At 43.1% G+C, this 23,054-nt stretch overlaps 1 protein-coding gene across 1 annotated transcript in view; it reads left to right on the forward strand.

The window, feature by feature from the left end:
- The window catches only part of LOC126272476 (hillarin), a 527,629-nt gene that overhangs the window by 398,321 nt on the left and 106,254 nt on the right, over nucleotides 1-23,054 (forward strand). The window contains exon 2 of the mRNA XM_049975354.1: nucleotides 21,693-21,809. Within this exon, the coding sequence (XP_049831311.1) occupies nucleotides 21,693-21,809 (117 nt within the window). The remainder of the gene's footprint in view (nucleotides 1-21,692; nucleotides 21,810-23,054) is intronic.

Below are 23,054 nucleotides of genomic sequence, written 5' to 3' on the forward strand. Positions count from 1 at the left end.
GTCGGTATTCACAGTATCTTATCGGTAGTGGTGTCTCGGATTATTTACGAACTGCACCACAGTCTCACTCTAGGAACTATCTCGATAATAGTATCCACAAATCTGAAAGACTTCCAGTATTTTCAGCAACCGAACTGGCAATGAACAGAACAGGCTCAGCTAATGGTATACTACGCCTTTCATATCGCTGGCAACGGGTTCTACACAACGCTGGTGACCACTTTAAAGGACAGTAACAGGTGCAAACATGTAACTCTTTTGCATCGGTTGTTAATAAATGGTTGCCACTGTTTAATTTCGAACCTTCGTATCTTCAACATGACGGGGCTCTTCCACATTTCACCAACGCCGTTACTACACATTTAAATGAACATTTTCCCCAGAAATGGATTGGTCGTGGTGCTACACGTCAGTACCCACCCAGATCGTCCGATTTAACACAAATGGGTTTTTGTGTATGGGGGTGGATGAAAAATATATCTTAGTTTATGAGGACAAAGTCAATATACATGAGGCATTACTTACTCGCATTATGACTGCAATAGGCGAAATTCAGAACAACCCTGTGAAATTGGAACGAGCAACAAAATCTGTTCATACACGTGCAGCTAAACGCATTGAACTTGGAGGAGACGTTTTTGAACATTTATTGTGAATGTACTGTGAAATTGTATGTACACTGTACATCTTCCTTAACACTGAGCTTTGTTGGTTCAGATGGCTCTGAGTACTATGGGACAACATCTGAGGTCATCAGTCCCCTAGAACTTCCTAAGGACATCACACACATCCATGCCCGAGGCAGGATTCGAACCTGCGACCGTAGCAGTCGCGCGGTTCCAGACATAAGCGCCTAGAAGCGCTCGGCCACACCGGCCGGTTCTTGAGCTTTGTTTTTCCGGTTTAACACGAATTCACGTGTGCTATGGTATTAATAAAAGCAGACACATTCATACAGTTTCAGTTAACTTTATTACCATCTTTTTCCAAAATTAAATTCTCTGCATCTTCTGTTGAAAACTTTGTGCAATTGTCTGGAATTTAAAAAAAAACAATTTGGGCCAAGTAGTTTATAAATTAAAAATTTTACGAAATTACGTCTTTGCTTCTCTGGATGTTCTGGAAAACTACAGCAGATACACGTCTGGAGCTTGTTTCATCAGATTCACCCGATCAAAAACAACAAAATAAATTGAAATCGTGCTTTACTTTGACCTCGTACAGTTTTGCGATGGCGTCATATTAGCGAAGTTGCTAAATTTCAAGCAAAATCTTTTACTAGCCGTAGCTCTGTAACTGAATATTTGCGGACCTATGTTTATACGAACTTTTTTTTTCATTAGTTTCACTTGTGAAACCCTGTATATCCACGGTTGTAGTGAACTGGAGAGTCCGCGTGGGGGCTCGTGTGAATGCTGTTCCTAATAAACCTGAAGTAGATGCTGATGATGATACTGCTGCTGCTGCTGCTGATGATGATGATACTGCTGCTGCTGATGATGATACTGCTGATGATGATGATGCTGTTGATGCTGCTGCTGCTGCTGATGATGTTTGGCTTGTGGGCCGCTCAACTGCGCGATTATCAGCGCCACTACACATTCACAAACTTTGCCCAGGATGAAATGATGAGGACAACACATACACCCAATCACCTCGAGGTAGGTGAAAATCCCTGACTAGAGGTACAGCCCACCCATACTGGCGAAGGGATTAAGTGACTCGTCTTGCCGTCTTGCGCCCCACATCCACTGGAGACCTGTATGCTACCATGTGGCGACTATCAGCGAGCTGCAGTGCGCGCGACTGCTCGCAGAGAGTGGAAAATACATCGAGATGCGCGGCTGGCCTCCCATGTGAAAGGAGCCCTGCCGGTGTCGCAGCTGAGTCGGAGAGCGGCGGTGTCCACTCCAGCAAGTGTGTCATTCAGCAGCGGCGGCCGGGAAGGACGCCGTCAAAGCGCGACACTCACTCCAGAGACCGAGGCTCGAGTAGTGTTCATCGGCCGCGCTACTCTCTCTGGAGCTTCTGTAAGTCGTTCACGGCCTCTCCTCCAGAGCAAAACATCCGCTCGTTTTGCGACGTGGAAAAAAGCGCAGGCCATTCTTGTTTTCATAGAGGTACGCACATACGCAGATACGCACATACTGGCGGAAATGGGGAGTGTCGGCGCAGTTAATACCTTGACCGAGCGATACCAAAAAGATACGCCAGTCTTTCCATGCCTGTGGGACATTTAGATCAAAATCTCGTCCTTACGCGAGCTTATCTTTAGTCAAATGTTTGTAATGAAAACATGACTCCCAATAAATTACACAAAGGCTTCTTTTCCGAAGTTTCATAGCCAAATGAAGAATGGGAGATGGACAAATGGAGTATTAAATTGACCAGTGTAAGATCTAGTTTACCAAAAAAGATGTTTACTTGCTTTGCAGTAATCAGGGTAAATAAGAAAAACTCAGTGATTTGAGGGAAAATTGGAATATTTCACGAACAGCTGCTGGTACCTACGTAAACGAATTGTCAAACATTTCATCTCGTCAAAGCACAGATTTTCTGCGCTTAAAAAGTTACATTCCTACAACATTTATTCTAAGGCAGTCATTTTAACAATTAAAGAGCCAAATGTAGGACATTTGGAGAGCAGAAGACGCTAGGAGAACAAATGAGATGCCAACAAGATTGTCTCATCCAGACATAGGTATTTTTCATACAAAGCATTGGTGTGGTGTTTCATTTCTAAAACGCCCTATTTCGAAAAAAGTTTGACGTTTCCAGAACAGCTTTCAGAACAAAACTTGCAAATGAAAAAAAATGGAGAAAAGATCAAATGCTTTGTGAGACGATTTGTCTAAAATTAAGAAATGTGTTAAACATTTGACGCGTCTGTGAATGATGCTCGAAATCATTTGGAGCAAATGAGGTGCCGATTAATAGTGGGCATTTTCTTTCCTGATATTTGGAGTGTTCCCTATTGAATAAATTCTGAGAGTGAAAAAGTTTTGTAATTTTGTTACAGCTTCGGACATAGACGATAGAAACATGTCAAGACCACACAACAGGAGACTATATGGTCTGCAGAATTCACCTCTAGTACTCAAATATTCTGAGTTAAACACTGAACTTTACGCTCTCAATCGGCACTACGAATTGCTTTACGTTTAGAGAACTATTCAATGGAGCATCAGATATTTATCTAATATATTTTATTTTTTCCTTTTAGACGAATTCATTAGCACAGATGGAGACTAGTGTGAGTACACTCTGTCTATTCGGTGCGCCTAATGTTTCTCGAACTTTTCAGGTCGAGATTACCTCGTAGCTTCCCACACATAGGAGTATCTTACCGACAAATTCCCTTAGAGCCAGATGAATGGCAGAATAATTCCTTCAATTTGATCTCCACGATTCTCCAATCAAACTGGTACTCTTCAAATGGTGATCTCGACTTACGAGGGTCTCTGAGACTGTTCGAGATAAGATCCAGATTTTTCCGGTTAAATTCAAGGCGAGCTGGTAGTGGGACAGCTGTGATCAAAATTGGGAACGTTTTTGTTGATTGTGTTCTGCAGCTTTACTGAGCTGTAGAAATGACGTAACACCATAAGCTGCTCAGGAACTTCCAGCGTGCTGGATGCGCTGTAACGGGTCGTTTTCACATTTTTGACGTGATTTCTGCATTTTTCGGAAACAGAATTTTGGCTGCGTTATGATGACTTGAAAATGGGTCCCGGCCCGATCTGGTTATCGAGTGAATAAAAAAAAGTGAAGTTAGCAAATTTTCTGGTTTTTAGTTGTACTGACTATTCTCTAATGTGCGAACCATTTCGGTCAAAGCCCAGTATCCAGCTCCTGCTATATAAAACGTCATAAGATCCGAAAAATCTTAGGTGAAAAGAATGTTTCAAAATAGTTGTACTTACTTATATATTTCACTCCTGCTCTTAAGCCAAATTTTAAGTATTGCTTGTATTTTTACTATAATTCATAAACCTCCTTTTCTCAACAGATTTTTCTGTAATCATGTCGTTTTGTACAGCAGGTGTTGGAAAAGGGTCACTGACCGAAACCGGTCGAACATTACTTACGGTATTGCATAATGTCATTTCCAAACTTGGAAAATTGACAGGGTATATACAGTTCCGGTATTTGACTTGCAACCGAAGGAATCATGCGGAAAACCGTAGTCAATTTATTTACGGCGCAATTAGTCCCTGACAAAGATATGAATCCCTAGACAGTATTACAAAATTTGTATACGCGTGTAAAATGGATGACTATCTCGACATGAGTAGTGTACCTACCTGCCATTGATGGCTTACGTTTTTCCCCTTAAGCGAATGTAGCGCTCTGGCGACAGAAACAAGTGCGAGGAGCGCAGTTATCGAAGGCTAAACTGGTGCGGACATTTCAAAGCAAGCTCACTTCAGAGCATCAGAAAAAAATGTTTGCCCATCTGGATTCGGTATATCTTTGTTAAACCTTGTTCCTTGTGAGAGAGCATTGCTTGCTAGAAGTTGGTTCGTGCACGAGCCGGTATGTGGCGGGACCAAGGTGCGGTTAATATTTAGTAGGCAGTGGCGCACCGCGCGCTACGCTGTGGCGTTAATCATCGCCCGTTATAACGGCGCAGTGCTGTCGGGGTACCCACTACCGTACCAGCCGTTCCCGCTGGGCCAGAGAACGACAGCCAGGCCTCGATAGCAGGCTTATGCACCTACACAGATTTGACAGGAAGTGACCGTTATTACTAGACTGTTGCGGTGCGCCATCTTAAATGCCTATGTAGACCTTCCTTTTCGCGCACGGTAGTCGGCAGAGCTGCGCGGACTGTCTAAAATCGCCACCCCCGAACTGCTACTGCATGCTGCACGGAACCGAACAGAAGTGTACATAGGTGCGTGGAAGCGGGTACTACGTAGCACGAATGCCGCTGAGCTTACAAACGACGAAGAGGTCTGTAGGCGTGCGCTTCGCACCTCTCGCGGTGTGCCAACAAGGTGATTTCGAGAACGAAGGTGGCTGAATGTGGTGACTAGTGCAAAGAACATGTGAGTGTTTTAATCGAACAATATGGGATCAAAAGTCGGATTATTACAGACCCACGCGATACAGTACTAAACGAAATGTGCTGTACATTAAAAGAAAATAGGTCGGAGACAACACTGGACGAAATTAAAAAGAAGAAGAAAAACTCTGCGTCCACAGTACTGCCCGAGACAAACATATCATTGACAACTAGAAGAGAAGTGGTGCTAATGGTATGTTTACACTTGAATAGTGTTTTTATTTCTCTCTCTCTGTCTCACTCCCTTCCTCTCCCTCCCCCCAACCCCTTCACATAAAAAGTGGTTTTATTTTTCTCTCTGTTCCCCCCTTCCTCCCTCTCGCCCCCCCCCCCTTCAAACATACACACACACACACACACATCGCGATCCAGTAGTCTTAGAGTACCCAATAGCTTCTCGGAAGAAGCAACTGCTTTCATCACAGTGCACTGCTTCGTTAATTTCTGTTGTACAGGGTGGCAAGACGCCGTAGCATTCGGTAATTATCCTCGCTCATCCCCAAATAATTTCGAAACGACTATTCGTCCTCGCAAATAAAATACTTTAGAAAAAATTTCTTCTCCTCTCATCTCGTTTGTTCAACCATTTTTTCACCACAAAACCTTTTTCTTCTTTTCGTGTTGTTCACTGCCACGGTATATAATGCAGCACTCGACGCCGTGGTAGCTTGCTGTCTGTGCGTCTTGCCAAACTTGATTTTTCCCTTTCGCTTTAGAGAGCGTTTTATTTCGCACGTTAAGGAATTTGTAAATGGGCGCTAAAAGAGGATCGGAATATCTGCTAGTCCCTTCTTCTAGTCAATTTCTGCCATAATTTTTTTCCTCAGTTCAATTCACTACTGCCTATTTTATTTATTCGATCCACTAATCTAATGTTCAGCATTGTTCTGTAGCACCACATTTCAGAAGCTTCTACTCTCTTCTTGTCTGAACTGCTTATTATCCGCGTTTCACTTCCACACAAGGGCACATTCCGGACAAATATCTTCAGATATTACTTTCTAACACTGAAATAATGTACCAGAGGCTAACAAACATTGAATGGATACCTATCAGTCGTTCGAGAAACAATACTTTCTGTGCAGGTCATGCCAAATTTAGTTCTCAAATTCACTGAATCAGTTATAATCATCTTGGGGTTGAAGCTCTTTTTTCTGTGTTTCCTTTAACAATACTCTATCCAAAAACGTAGTTATTGAATCAGTTATATCAAAAACAGGAGATTAAGATTTTTGTGCCCTCGCGGATATATTTCTGCGAACACCGATGGGGAATAACATCAGTGTAAATTAGCAGCACCGGCCGAGATCAAAGGCTTGCTTTTCTTAGATATTTGCTTAATGGGCTACCTCCGTAGCCGAGGCATTTGCTATGAGGTGGCTACCAGTATTTGGCCGGCAAGGCGAGGAGTCGTGGTTTCCTGATCACCACTCTTTGCGACAGAGTCCTGGATTAAATTCCAGACCTCTTGACAGTGTCTTGTCAGTACCCCTGGTGCTCTTCGAGAGAAGCAGGCTGTGTACCGGCACAGTGTTTCACCCTCTCCCTTCCTTTCATCCATGACAACACTAACTCAACACTACAGTCTACAAGTACTTATCACAATCATCCACACGACACATATCCAACCTGACACTTTATAACAAGCCGGTGTAAGGCAAACGACAAAGCACCTCCAATAGGACCCTGCCTAGATGGGGAAGCAAGAGTCGGACAACACGTTAACTTCTCCCACACACGTGTCGCAAAATAACCAAAACGAGAAAATTCAAGAAGTTAGAGCTAATAGAGAGGCTTACCGACAGCCATTCTACCCATGAAATGTTCGCGAATGGAACAGGAAAAGGGGGGGGGGATCAGTTAGCTTTGCCTGTAGCACCGTCCGTCATACATCGTCAGTAGCTTGCAGAGTACTGAAGTACCGGGTGATCAAAAAGTCAGTATAAATTTGAAAACTTAATAAACCACGGAATAACGTATATAGAGAGGTAAAAATTGACACACATGCTTGGAATGACATGGGGTTTTATTAGAAACAGAAAAAAAGTTCACAAACTGTTCGACAGATCTCCTGCGCGCGTCGTATGGTGATGATCGTGTGCTGAGCCGCCACTTTCGTCATGCTTCGCCTCCCAGGTCCCCAGACCTCAGTCCGTGCGATTATTGGCTTTGGGGTTACCTGAAGTCGCAAGTGTATCGTGATCGACCGACATCTCTAGGAATGCTGAAAGACAACATCCGACGCCAATGCCTCACCATAACTCCGAACATGCTTGACAGTGCTGCTCACAACATTATTCCTCAACTACAGTTATGGTTGAGGAATGATGGTGGACATATTGAGCATTTCCTGTAAAGAACACCATCTTTGCTTTGTCTTACTTTGTTATGCTAATTATTGCTATTCTGATCAGATGAAGCGCCATCTGTCGGCTTTTTTTGAACTTTTGCATTTTATTTATTTATTTATTTATTTATTTTTGTTCTAATAAAACCCCATGTCATTCGAAGCATGTGTGTCAATTTGTACCTCTCTATCTACATTATTCCGTGATTTATTCAGTTTTCAAATTTACACTGACTTTTTGATCACCCGGTAGATGTGGACGTAGAACGGCGATTCCTGCATGTCCTCCCCTACGCTCATTCCCTAACTATGGGACTACCGTTCATTGGCCTTCTAGGTCCGTCGGCCCAACATGTTCTCTAAGCTGGATCGAACATGAGTCTCAAATATGATTGCTCCTCTTCCACTGGTATCCACAGCCGCTCTGTTGACACGAGTCTGAGAAAGAGAGAAGAGCAGAGAGTAGGGTAGGGTGAGGCGCCTTTTGCACTGTCGACTGTCTTGGCTCAGTTGGCTACTCGAGACAAATGTGTCTACCGCAGCGCCCCTGGCGTTTTAATTGCGCTGCCTAATCTCGCGATCTCGTCTGTCTCGAATAGTCAATTTAGTTCACACGTCAGTGCCAAACTCGAGTGCGTTATGAGAACTATCTACAAGATCCTGAACGGTGAAAGAGAGGTTATGGGGGACTATCCTTTAATGTAAAAAAAACTAAGTATGGTAACGAAATGTAGAAACAACCACGCATAATAGAGTTGATAAGTGACCAAAGCAAAATTCATAGTGGATGTCCTTGTCAAAGGTCGTGTGATGAATTATCTACACTCCTGAGAACCGAAAGAATAGAAAAAATGGTGTCCAAACATTTCAAAACATACACGTTTATTTAATCTAGAAAATATAACCAGCAGTCACATCGAACAATATGCAGAACGCAGGAGGCAGTGGTTTTTTAATTTATCATCTGCGTTTTTTATTTTCCTGCTGTGCCAAATAACATCAGAACTTTTTTTCTCTTCAAATAATTCAGCCACTTTTACTGCTCAAAACATTTTTATCCACCTACGCTGTCATTTATGCGTTCTATAGAGGCTTTTTCTTTGTAAAATGCTAATAACTTTTTGCTTTCAGATATTTCGTCTCTTCTAGAAGAACACTGGTAGAAAAAATACCAAATTCTAGTCCAATTTTTGCCTGTCTCACTACAACAAAGCGAACAAGACAATAAAAGTGAAGACGACTCGAAAACACAAAATACAGGTGTCCAAAAAGTCTGCGTACACACACAACGCTAATAAATTCTAATAACTATTGTATATTAGATAAATGTTAATGAATATTAATAAATACATGAGTCCATCCAAAGAGCAGTGCGGCCAAAAGCTGAGAGTGTAGTGTGGTTTGTGGAAAGCTCATGTGCTAGAACCTCTTTTCTTTGATCAAACATTTAACGGGTGAGAGTAATCTGAACAATCTGTGAGATAAATTGATGCCTCAAATTGAGCACCAGGGTGAGGGACTTCAGGACTGGTTTCAGCAGGGTGGTCCCGCTGCCCATTTTGTTGCAGCTGTTTCAGATTGGTTGAATGACAATTTTTCTCACTGGATTGGGAGAAGAGGTGATGTGGAGTCGACCCCTCGTTCGCCAAACCTTTCTCCGTTTGATTTCTTTTTCTGGTGTACGCTGAAAGACAAAGTTTCCTCTGTGAAGGTTACAAATTTAAACAACCTGACAGATCACGTTACCAGTTAGTCTGCTAACATCGACGGCAATTCAGACCTGTTCCGTCGAGTTCCCCTTAATCTTGCAAAGCGCATCAAATTATGCATTGAAAAGCAAGGAGATGGTGTTGAAAATACTATTTATTAACATTAATGTGACTAAAATGTGCTTTATTATTATTTATTAGAATTCGCGATGTACCCCGAGTTTGTGGACACCCTCTATAATAAGAGTGAGCTCAGCCAGAACGTGTTCAGTTCCGACGCCGCAGTAAGTTTCTGCACATGCGCAGCGCACATTTTATAATCACACACTCGGGACAGTCTATAGATCTTTGACGTCATATACACACTCCTGATGTCGTTGGCTGTTGATTTACACGCAGACACGAAAGGCGCCAGTGCCCAGAGGGCACGGTGGGGGGCTGCCCCTGCCCCCCCCCCCCCTCCCAGCTATCAGTCAAACGAGAACTTATAGTCTGCCGACCGCGGTGGTCTAGCGGTTCTAGGCGCTCAGTCCGGAACCGCGCGACTGCTACGGTCGCAGGTTCGAATCCTGCCTCGGGGATGGATGTGTGTGATGTCCTTAGGTTAGTTTAAGTAGTTCTAAGTTCTAGGGGACTGATGACCACAGAAGTTAAGTCCCATAGTGCTCAGAGCCATTTGAACTTATAGTGTAGTAAGGCGTTTTTCAAAATGGTTCAAATAGCTCTGATCACTATGGGACGTAACATCTGAGGTCATCAGGCCCCTAGAACTTGTTCGGTCACACCGGGAGGCTAAGGCGTTATTGCTCTCAAGAAAGTGATTTAAAAGTTGGTAGTCGGTAGTACGCATGTTTTCAACAGGGTCGCAACTGGTACTGTCTTATGAGTTCTTCCAATATTAAAAATACTCCATGTCACCCGGTGTACTGCCACCCTCTCCCCTAAATACTATAGTAAGGGCGTCCTGGCTCTGAGTAGTCGAATTTGACAGGAAAAGCGCTCACGTAAAAGGGGCCTAAGTGGCCCGCCGGCTGCGCCTTGCGCCGCGCCGCAGTGTGAACGTCCCGGCAAGGTCGCGCCCCACATGGGCCTCGCCAGCTAGCCAGACAGCCAACCACTCACTCGCTGGCTGCACAGCACAACGCGCTTCGCTCCTCACCTGTACTCCCAGGCAAGGCGTCTCTCCAAATGAACCGCGCTATTGGTTGAAACCTAACACTGGCTACTGCAGACACATTGCGCTTGCGCAGTAGCATCCTCGCCGGCCGGAGTGGCCGAGGGGTTCTAGGCGCTACAATCGCAGCTTCGAATCCTGCCTCGGACATGGATGTGTGTGATGTCCTTAGGTTAGTTAGGTAGCATACTCAGCCGCATATTGAGGATGTAGGCACAAATGGTTCAAATGGCTCTGAGCACTATGGGACTTAACATCTTAGGTCATCAGTCCCCTAGACTTAGAAGTACTTAAACCTAACTAACCTAAGGACATCACACACATCCATGCCAGAGGCAGGATTCCAACCTGCGACCGTAGCAGCAGCGCGGTTCCTGACTGGAGCGCCTAGAACCGCACGGTCACAGCGACCGGCAATGTAGCCACATTATGACTTTCTGCTATAATGAGTGAAAATGGCTGCGAAACTGAACCATTTGACGTTTTTGAGTCGTCAGCTGGTTTGATGCGGCCCGCCACGGGTTTCTCTCATGCACCAACCTCTCCATGTCAGTGAAGCTTATAATGCAGCATCTGATCAAAACTATCCCGACACCTAGATTTGCGCTCTACCAAAACTACGGTTGGGTGGTTATTTTACACCACATAAAAGATGTAGTAAATGGTAGGATTATCGGTACTACAGGTAGCATTCGCGCGGTAAGAAGCATAAATGAAAGTGTAAGAGAGAAATTACGAGCCGAAGAGTTCTCCTTGCCTTTTTGTTTGTATACTACTTTGTTTTGCATATAACAGGAACCGCACATCATTCAGAGTTAGACCATTGTTCATTTCGTATCTTTACAGAACATAAATTCCATTTTATAAGTAATAAAAATTATTTGATCACGTAACTTCTGCGCTTTTACGTAACCAAAACAGTCACTTTTGATGTAAGTACAGTTGACATGGACGCCGGCAGCTGTGGTCGAGCGGTTCTAGGCACTTCAGTCCGGAACCACGCGGCTGCTACGGTCGCAGGTTCGAATCCTGCCTCGGGCATGGATGTGTGTGATGTTCTAAGTCTAGGGGACTGATGACATCAGATGTTAACTCCCATAGTGCTTAGAGGCATTTGAACCATTTTGAACAGTTTACATGCACAAACATAACAAATGTATATAACATTATTGTTATTTTGTACACAACGGTTCTTCATTATGTCCAAAGGCGAGAGTTTCCTGTTATTGTTGATAAATGTGAAAGGTGTTTATGAGTAACAAAAATGTTTTTAGGTGCACTGATCAGTCGGATCGTTATGAGAATCTACCTAAAAACTGGTAGTTCTGCCTCTGGCACGGACAAGCGCGGCGACGTGTCGTGCCATGAAAGCAGTGTGCTCTCGGCAGTTCGCTGGGGGAAGTTGGCAACTGTACGCACAGTTCACCTAAATCCGATAAATTCCGTGGATGGGACAATGAGCTCTGACGTCACTTTCAGTCACATCTGAAACGTGTTCGATCGGGTACAGATCTGGCGAGTACGGGAGCCAGCAGATCAATGGGAACTCGCCACTGTCTTCCTCGAACCACTCCATCGTCCTCTTGGCCTTGTCATATGGCGTGTTATCTTGTTGAAAAGTGCCACTGCCGTCGGGAAACCCTCATGAAGGTGTGTACGAGGACTGCCTTGCATGAGCATCACTGCACCCATGGGCGCCCACATGAATGTTGGCCAGGGCATAATGGAGATGCCGCCAGCTTGTCCCCGTCCCGCAGTACAGGTATCAAGGGGCTGTCCCCCTCGAAGAAGACGGATGCGCGACCTCCAATCGGCATCACGAAGAAGGTATCGGGATTCATCAGACCATGCAACGTTCTCCCACTGCTACAACGTCCGGTGCCGATGGTCGCGTGCCTATTTCAGTCGTGGTTGCCGATGCAGTGGTTTTAACATTATCACATGCATTGGCCGTCGACTGCGGAGGTCCATCGTTAGGAATGTTCGGTGCACTGTCTGTTCAGACACACTTGTACTCTGTCCAGCATTAAAGTCTGACGTCATCTCCGCCGCCTGTTCTGTTTTACCAGTCTGCCGAGCCTACGACTTTCAACATCTGTAATGAGGGGTGTCCGCCCAACCTCACAACGTCTGGAACGTGGTTTCACCTTTGGTTTCGCCATGTGTTGAAGACACTCGCCACAGCACTCCTCGAACACTCGGCAAGTCATTCACTGTGCAGTGGCATTTGTCTTTGCACCACGTTAAGCGTCACTTAGCACTGAATACAGTAATGTTTGGCTTATGAGGAGCAGCTCCACCACTGCACCCCATTGTTTTTAACTCCCTAAACACAGTCACTGTGCTACCTGGACTGCTTACAGCACTTTAGAACTCACGATTGGTTCCTTCCCCTGATCTCGTGCATTTTTTTACAAGCACCCTTCCCAGTTCGCGACTGTCCTTGTTCGAAAGTTCATCAGAACATGAGGTCTGCCTGGTCATGGAGTATCTGTGGTTGTTCCTTCGCGTTTCCACTTCACAGTCGCATCACCAGCTGTCGCCTTGGGCAGCTATAGCTGGGTTAAGATGACTCCGATGGATTTGTTATTCGGTACAACCAATGACTCGTCCATGTTCCAAGTCACTGAGCTCTCCTGACGGACCAGTTCTGTTGTTACTCCTTCTCTGCTTTAAACTTACCCTTTGAATGTGAAGAATGACTGTGCTGGTAAACTTCTACTTTATTTGATGCTGAAGCAGCTGAGCAAAACTGAACGTGCTCAGACATTTCTCTCTTTACTTATTCTGATCATCACTAAACTGACACACAGTATTTTTAGCGCAACGCAATCCGACTTTTAATAATCCCTACAAAAGAATGCTCCTGACTAACAATAACCTATACCTTTCATGAAACACTTACCTCACAAAAATCTTCGTTACTCGAACTACTGCAATACAGCGAGCGCCAATACTGCCAGCTAAATAAAAGATTCTAACTGCTGAAGGCACTAAATACTGATAGGCATAGTTAGCAAATGAAACATTTTGATATAGAATAAACAATGTATTTACCTTAATAGTGTTCAAAAGTCATAATATATATATCAATTCATGACATCCAGTCTCACAAATTTCCTTTTTCTGACGGACACACGTTCAATCGTCCGCTCATAGTAACCTCTCAAAACTCTGGCATCTCTCTCCCCACATCCACCACTGCTGGCGGCTCACCTCCAACTGCACAACTCTAAGCGCTGTTCACATCCAACTACCCAACACTACACAAGCGAATATTCCAACAAAGAGTCCAACCAGCCACAGACTGCACACAGCGCAGTCAGCGATTTTCATACAGAGCAATACGTGGCGTTACCAGCATAAAAACCTTAACAGCCTACTTACATACTGACAATGCAACACTACCCTCCTCCTTTTACACTGGCAACCCCGCCTCTCGTGACATCTAGTGGTCATTTCCACATTACATTGGGTGTCTGGATAGTTACGATCAGATAATCTACCTAGTGTGAAGTCGTCAGACATGATAATCGTCTACCGACAAGGACACATTGCAGAATATTATCCTCGCAAACAAGAATGTTGTCATTGAAAGGCTCATACAGCTTATTCGCTGATTACGAAACATCTTTTTTCGTGCTCGTTCTTTTAGTTCAGTTTAACGCTCAATTGCGCCAACGCTTCATGCCGACGCTGTAATTTCCCTAGTAAAAAATAAAACTCATTAGGTGCACCTACCAGTCGTGGTCTAGCAATTGTGTGGAGGAAACAGGTTATCCTGCTTTGTACGCTCGATTTGAAGATTGACGTTCGCGCAAATAACTCTAAATTTCCACGTTAGTCAGCGTATTGTTACTGCAGTGATTTATGATCTTTTATTAGCCTATTCCAGTGCTTGTTTGTAAGTATTCCATAAGTTTTAGCCAGGGGGAAGGATTTTTAACCTGTCTTCGCACCTCTAAACCAAAGATGAAATGAATAGTGGAAATACATAATTTTTAGGTTGAAGTACGTAAGAAAAACAAACTGTCTCTTATGACTAGGTGTGCTATTACGTATAAAAGCGCGACGCTTCTTTCTCTAGAAATAGACCCCATATGGGTTCGAAATGGGCCACGACGTAAACCTTGCTGCTTTAACACTACGGGATTTCATGGAATCACGTAAGGACCGAAATCCCGGTCCGGCCATCCAAATCTATGCTTACAGTGATTTTCCTAAATCGTGAAGGCAAATGCCAGTATGGTTTCTACAAAAGGGCACTGCCAATTTCCTTCCTTGTTCTTCCGCTATATACTTCGACTATAATAACTTCGTTTGACGGGAAAATAAACCCCAATATGGAGAACCATATGCCTGCCTTAACATGAAATACGAAATATAAAATAAAAATTGAAAAAAAAAGAATTCCCAACGAGGGAGTTACGCAAATTGGTCAGAAATCGCTATTCATGTAGATGTCGACGGAGAACGCGAAAGTGTAAACTTCTGGCGGCCGATGGATGGATGTGTGACGCTGCAGTGCAGTTTCAGTGCACAGCTGCCAAAGATAGTAAGTAGGGGACATGTCGATACCAGGGCTAAAAACCTTTGTGAAATTTATTCAGTGTATTCAGCTGGGCAGTAACTGCACCTCGGAGACAGACGCGTGAACAATATATGCAGATGTCAGCGTTTGAGAGAGGATGTGTAATTGGGCTGTCGGTTCGAGTAATCGGCGAATCGATCGTCATTTGAATAAGAGCGACGCCATAGGGCGACGATGTTTGCACGAATGGCAGAGCACAGTGTCAAGAAGGAAGCAGTCGGCCTGGGGGACCGACACAACGAGAGGACCGAGCTGTCGCCAGGCAGGCACTCGAAGTCCCTGATTCATCATCATTATCGTTGTGACGTGAAACTCGTGCTTCAGTGACCGCGAGAAAAGTGGGCTGAGCTCACAGCTCCCCTTACGACTACAATTGAACTCTGTACACCAACAAGCCAGAAAGCTCATCGACTGGAGTAGACCTGTGTTCAGCGATGAGTCCCGCTTCGAATTAAGCCCCGATCACCTGCGAAGACTTGACCGGAAACGCCCGTCCGCGGTGGGATATGACATGACTGCCGCCCGCCATGCGGCCCGACAACCAGTAGTTACGGTCTGTGGTGTCGTTTCTTTTCACAGCAGGACCCCTTTGGGTGTCATCCGCGGTACCCTCACAGCTCAGCGGTACGTCGGCGATATCCAACGCCCCGTTTTGTTGCCATTCATGACAAGCCGTCCTCAGCTTATATTTCAGCAAGATAATGCCTGCCCGCACATGGCGAGACTTTCTACTGCTTGTCTTCGTGATTGCCAAACCCCACCTTAGCCAGCAAGGTCGCCGCACCTCTCCCCAATTGAGAAAGTTTCTACATCTACATCTGCATCTACTTCTACATTTACATATATACTTCGCTAGCCACCAAGCGGTGTGTGGCGGAGGGCACAGTTCTCGCCACAGTCATATCCCCCCCCCCCCCCCCCCCCCTCTTTCTGTTCCACTCGCGGATCGCGCAAGGGAAAAACGACTATCTGAACGCCTCAGTACGAGCTCTAATTTCCCCTTGCCTTTGAATGGTGATCATTGCGCGATTTGAAAGTTGGTGGTAATAATATATGCTCTAAATCCTCGGCGAAGATCGGATTTCGGAATTTAGTGAGCAGCTCCTTCCGTTTGGCGCGTCGTTTATCAGCAAGTGTATCCCACTTCAAACTTTCTATGAAATTTGGAACTCTCTCGCGATGGCTAAATGTACCAGTCACGAATCTTGCCGCTCTTCTTTCGACCACTTCAATCTCTTGAACGAGACCCAACTGGTAACGGTCCCATACAGACGAACAATAAGACTTGACGAACTAACGTTTTGTAAACAATTTCGTTTGTTGAAGGACTGTCTCGCTTCAGGATTCTACGAGTACCAATAAACCGCAATCTAGAGTTTGCCTTAGCCGTTACTTGTGTAATCTGATCATTCCATTTGAGATCATTTCGAATAGTCACACCCAGATACTTGATGGACGTTACCGCTTCCAAAGACTGGACATTTATTTTGTACTCGCACATTAATGGGGATTTTCACCTTGTTATACGCAATAGGTTACACTTACTAATATTGAAAGGTAACTGCCAGTCATTACACCACGCATTTATTTTTTTGCAAATCCTCATTGATTTGTTACCAACTTTCCTGTAGACTACAGCATCATCGGCAAACAGTTTAATGCCGCTGTCAATATCATCAACCAGATCGTTTATGTAAATCGTAAAAAGCAGCTGACCTATGACGCTGCCCTGGGGCACACCTGAAGTTACGCTTGTTTCTGTTGAAGGCACCCCGTTCAGGACGACGTACGGCACCCTGTCTGTTAGAAAACTTTCTATCCAACCGCTTATGTCATCGGAGGCCGTAAGCGCGCACTTTTTGGAGCAAGCGACAGTGCGGAACTGAGTCGAAAGCCTTTCGAAAGTCGAGAAATATGGCATCAACCTGGGAGCCGGTATCTCTAGACTGTTGTATATCATGCAAAAAGAGTCACCTGTGTCTCGCATGACCGCTGTTTCCTAAAACCGTGCTGATTTCTGCAGATGAGCTTCTCAGGTCATTATGTCTGAACACAAAATATGTTCCATGGTTCTACAACATATCGATGTCAGTAAAATTGGAGCATTATGAGCAGGGCCCTCCAACCAGCTCGAGATACTGACGATCTAAGGTACCAGTTGGACATAATTTGGCACGATACCCCTCAGGAGGACATCCAACAACAGTATCCATCAATGCCAAGCCGAATTAATTCTTGCATAAGGGCGAGAAGTAGGTCAACGGGTTATTGACTTGCTCAATTTGTGAAGCTCTTTCTCTTGAATAAAATATCGATTTTTTCTGAAATTGTAATCATTTGTTTGCCTCTACATGTACATCACATCTATAATTTACGTCCTATTCGCATATTCCTTCGTGGTGCGTTTTTTTTTTCCTTTTTTTCCCCGTATAGTATATGTCCGGACTGAGAGAGGAACCCCTAAATTAACACACTTTTATTTTTTCTATAATTACTTTGAAGATCCAAATGGTTATATGACGTCTACAATTCGTCTCAGTAAATGAAATGTAATATTGTAGGTTCTCCGATGTGTGACGGGTAACAAAAACATGGAAACGTTGCGTCAGGACGGTGTTGTTATTCGGCTCATATCCCGAGACGATTTCGTCACTCATTTAAGTGGTATCAGAGGGAAGCCAGGCTGTGTTTTACATAACGGTGTTAGACAGCCGTCCAGAAGAAGGTGTCAGCCGGCGGGAAGAAGCGTCAGTTTTTATGAAGACACCTGCTGGAACATTCCAGGGCAGTGATTAAGACACTGCACTCGCGTACGATGGGACCGGAATTCAGATTTCCATCCGTCCACATCCCGTTTTACCGTTTGCGTGGTTTCCTTAAGAAGACTAATCTAAATGCCGGAATGATTCCTTTGAAAAGAAGGAAACTGACTTCTTTCCGCAGCCTACTCTAAATTTGTTCTCCATCTACTGCCACCTCCATGTTGACGAAATGTTACCCTTAATATTTCCTTTTTTTCTTCTTTATTCCACATAATAAGTTTCGTTTTAAGCAGTATCTCCCCACCCTCGATTCTTAAATGAGTCGAACGTAGTGTATAAAACAGCTTCAAACAGCTGATTACTTACCAAATGAGTTAATATGTTAAATATATAACGTTAAGCATGTAAAAGCGTTATGGTTGAACACACATCTCAGTGAAACTTCCTGGCAGATTAAAACTGTGTGCCGGAGCGAGACTCGAACTCGGGACTTTTGCCTTTCTCGAAAGGCAAAGGTTCAGAGTTCGAGTCTCTCTCCGGCACACAGTTTTAATCTGCCAGGAAGTTTCATATCAGCGCACACTCCGCTGAAGAGTGAAAATCTCATCCTGGACACATCTTAGTGTTTATCTCCTGAACTATGTGTCGTACAACGCTATAATTTTGTAACTGTGTTCAGTGATACCCGTGGATATTGCCTGTAAATAGTGTTGTGAGTAGAGTTGCAGTAAAGAAGTAATAATAAGGTTTCAAATTACATGTGGTTTGCTGGAAGTCGCTAAGTGATCTCGTTCTCAAATGTTCGAAGAATTTATTCTCCGTTATTTGCGCGTCGAACAGTTAGGCTGCCTTAACTGCCTCAATAAATATACAGTTTCTAATTGTAATCAGTTATTAAATGAAACCTGTAACTTAAGAATATATGTAGTAATAAGTAAATTATAACAATATTTTAAATTTTTAAATTCTCTAAATAATTATACGAAATGTTGAAAATAAAATTTTTGTTGCCTCTGTAAGTCGTTAATAGGCAGCTGCAACAATGTTCTTGCACCGTTTAGTCCTTTGGTAATATAGGTAGAAGAGTGCAGGAAGACCATAGCTGCGACAGGTTGCACTCAATGGCAACGCGAACATTACGGAACGATACAGAGAATGAGACTCAAAGGCAGATGTCGTAAAGAGGAGATTAAAAATATCTCACTACTCTGAAAGGAAAAGTAATTGTAAATACACTTTGTCCTGCTGCCTACCTTCGCTCCAGATTTCCACATTATGTCCTAAAGCCTGCTTGGTCAAAGCGACGTAGTTAGGAAAGACAAACAATAGAATGATGCCGTGCTCAATGCCGAAAATTATTCGGTATCCTTCACGTCAAAGATTTGTTCGAAAAGCATGCCTTCCAGTGCCTCTTCATCTTGCACCAAAGCCTTCAAAAATCCAAGTCCCCTTGATCCGCTTCCACAGTATAACCAGAGTAGTGTAGGCTACCACGTTGTGTTTCGCTGTAATGGCTCTCGTTATAGGCAGCTATCATAAATCGTGTCATATTCGCTGAGAGAGCATTTTAACACAGGGAACGTGGATTTGTAAAGATCATGACTCCGGGAATAAACTTGGAGGCAACAGACCATTGCTTCCCTCGCATTCGAACTGACGCAACTTTCTGACTGATTCATTTCGAGATGGGAAGTTTGACAATATCGAATGCGATTAGAGTCGACCTAATATAGTTGCTTACGTTACTCATCGCCATATTTTGATCCTTGATAAATATATGGCATTTGCCTTTCACTTTTTTTACTGCTCATCGTGGCAGCAGCGACAATCTGTTCGCGGAACTGTTACATAAATGCTATGAGGAAACAGATCCGGAATACCTGTTAGTCGCTACAAAAAAAGGTTTACATGGATTGACAGGACGTTTTCAGCGACTGGTTCTGACAGAGGGGGAAATATAAAACCTTTCACACATACAGCAGCTAATTAACTTCCTTTAGGATGGACACTCAAGGAGAAGAAACTATCTTTTAGAAACAATAGAACGAAGACACAGTGGCTGTATTGTCTCTAAGGGACGCATATAACGATGTTAGCGGTTGAGTTGCGGCTGCGTCATCGTTGAGTCGTGGGAAGCGTTCGCTTTGTGCATCCTTATTTGATCCGCTGTTCCTTGTCTTCAGGAATGGCTTGCGTTGTCAGCAAGCCATTCAGGCAACTCTTCGACAATCGGTTCCGGGGCACGTCAGAGTATTTGATGAAACAAATAAATTATTTTGCAGAAGTGTTAGCATTCAAAATTACATCACTGTTGTGACAATTTTACAAGGAACGAAGAAGTAGGTCACACGGTATGTTGTATGGAAGCACAACATACTAATTTTTTAGTGGTGAGAATAGATTGAAATAAGCTGAAATGAAGTGAACATATGTCACTGCAACAGTAGGGTCTAGCTTTGAATATGGTTTTGTTGCCGTTGTATCACATAGATCAAGCAATCTCTTATGAAGACGCATTCTAACCAACATGACTGCAAATTAAAATTTACTACGGGGCAGCTAATATATCACACTTTCACATGCTCTCGAATACACATAATTTTAGAATTCCGACACTTAATTGCGTTCTCCTCAAGTTAATGTCATTATTTACTGTATCTTTTCAAACAAGGTGTATTGAATAGATACCTTCCGACCTTGTTAAGTCACCGTAATAATGCTGTAAATGGGTAGAAATGTGAATTTCAGTTGATCTGCCATTATTACTGTTTGCCTGGCAATCGCGAATTAATCCATTCAGTTTTCTGGACTATTCCATATCCATTCCTTTCTTTTTCTTCTTACTCTTACTTTCGCTTTGTGATAACCACTGTAGGACTGCCGATTCGTTCATAGAATTGGTTTGTTCTTCTCTCATAACGTCTTCTCTCATAACCTCTTCACCCTCTTCCTCCTTCTCCCTCACTGTTCTTCTCCCTCACTCTTCTTCTGAGACCTTCAATGTTCTCTGCTCCATTGATGTTCCTCTGTGTGTTCTTCCAGTTGCCCTTTCCTTAATCACAATCTCGGATCTGTTCGTTCTCGGTTCAACAACCCGTTCTGTTCCCACTTTCTTTCTCGTCTTTAATATTGTCTCCCGAGCTCTTCTGCTATTTCTAGTCAACTCCATCTTGTCCTTGTGAGTATGATTCCTTGTGATATTGTCGTCGGATTCCAATACTGATTTTCCCTCGATCTTTGTTCCTACCTTTCACCTCCTTTTTTAGCCTAGTGACTTCGAAAGGATTTTATTCTTTTCTTTTCCTGTTATTCTCAGTTTTTTTGTGCTTTTATCGTCTCAGCCGCAAATAATGCCAGGTTCTTCGCTGTTGTCTTCAAGGTTCTGATTTTGTGCGTTTGTTGATACATCATTTTTATTATAAACTCCTGATTTTACGGTATGCATTCCGTTCCTTACACTTAACACATTTCAGAAAACAACGTGACCATAATCATCACGCAGTCGATGAGTCATGTAGAAGAAAAATAGTTTTGAGGAAGATATCTGTGAGCTATTTATGCTTAAATACATTCGGAGCAGATCGCTGAAGAAATTTACAACGAACGTTTGACAGGAGGGTAAGCAGCTGTACATAGGATCTGGTATGTTATTTACGTGTTTAAATATCCCTGAATGGGCGCAGAGGCAGAAGTTCCCCTGTAATAAAACATCAGCGAGTCTTACTTCTGCAGCTTAGCGATAATTATGGAATCGACACGAACTGCCTAGAATGCATTACACAATTAACTTAAGTTGACAAACGAAGGTTGACTAAATAACAATGACTTTTGAAAATAAGATAAATAAACTTGTTTCAGTACACATTGTATTTCTGTTTTCCTTCCTTTAGCATTTGTTTTTAAATTGCCATTGTTAATTATATATAAAATCTATGTCTTACACAAGTGTCCACACAGTAAACGAAGGCAAATTCACAACAAAAACGCTTGCAGCCTTTTAGTAACATGGCAGAAAATAATTGTTTCGTTGTGTGTTTGCAGGACAAGGATGAGCAGACCCAACTGGAGATGAAGCACCGGAAAGAAGAGGATGATCTATACAGGAAATTTGCCCGCCAGCGGGAAGAGGAAGACAAGAGGATTCGGGAGGAGTTTAGGGTAAGCTCATTTATATTCAAGTAAAAATAGAATTGCTGTAGAATATACTTGTTCTTCACGTAGAATATTAACTATCGTACGGCAAAGAGTGCGTCCCCTAAAGCCAAATCGCACCACTGGTCACGTGTATACGGCGTTCAAGACCTGCAATGAAAACTTAACACGTGTTATAGAAAGTGAGATTCTTAAATTCTCCCATCAGAGACAGGCCTGATAACTGAAATGAATAACAATTCTTAGGCCTCGTCGCTTCTCTGTAGTAGCGGTAGTTCCTGTGTAGAATGTTTTAACTGCAGGTTTATGGCGTGACAGTAGATTATATTAGCATATTACCAATAAAAAATGTTAATCATTTGAACAAATGTTTGGCAGAAAATACGAAAGTAAATACCTGTGAGGAGCAATCAGAAAAATAGCTAGAAGCTGCAAAACATGTTTACGTACAACAATATTCCACACTTCGGAATTAACTAACCGTTTGATTACTTTCTGCATATATCGTTTTAACACAAAAGAACAAATGTTAATAAAAAATACGTTTTTCCGTATGTTTACCTAAGTAAAAATCTGTGAAGCAAAGGTTAACGAAAAGGTCTACTAAGGTAGAGTTCTTACGAATTGTGGTACGAAATCATTCATTTATCATCTATTATCAGAAGCTGTACTACATGTACTCAACCTTAATTTCTTGGTTTACACGTCTTAATACAAAGAGCAAGAAACTTTCAGATCGGTCTCTAAAAATACTGTAATCTGCTGGAAAACATCATCGCTCAGTAAGTACGAAAATCAGCAAAATCTGGACAAGGTCCGACGTATTGCAATGAATTTTACATCGATTTAAATCTGGGCAGGTACAATATAATGCAAATAAATAGAAGAAAAATCCGGCATAATGCAGTTGTTATAATGTTCTGGAGTTACTAAAAACTATTTTTGGAAGAGTAATGTGAGGCAGTATGAAGTAGTACGACTCATTAATGAGCTGTATGGACAGTAAACGTATCAGATAAAATTAAACTATGGTACTGGTAATTCTTCGTCGCTGCACATGTTTCTGTGATCACTATCAAGTCGGCCTAACAGAGGACGTGTAAAGTAATCAGACAGGCTGCTGAAATTATAATCAGATGGTTAGAACGAAATGGTTGAAAGAAAGATGATGGTGTACTAGTAGAATGTTGAGCAAATTTAGACAGAAACTGTGTATGGTATGGATTTTCTCGATCGAATACTTCACATAGG

Source organism: Schistocerca gregaria, chromosome 5 (assembly GCF_023897955.1).
Source record: "Schistocerca gregaria isolate iqSchGreg1 chromosome 5, iqSchGreg1.2, whole genome shotgun sequence".
Taxonomy (NCBI): domain Eukaryota; kingdom Metazoa; phylum Arthropoda; class Insecta; order Orthoptera; family Acrididae; genus Schistocerca; species Schistocerca gregaria.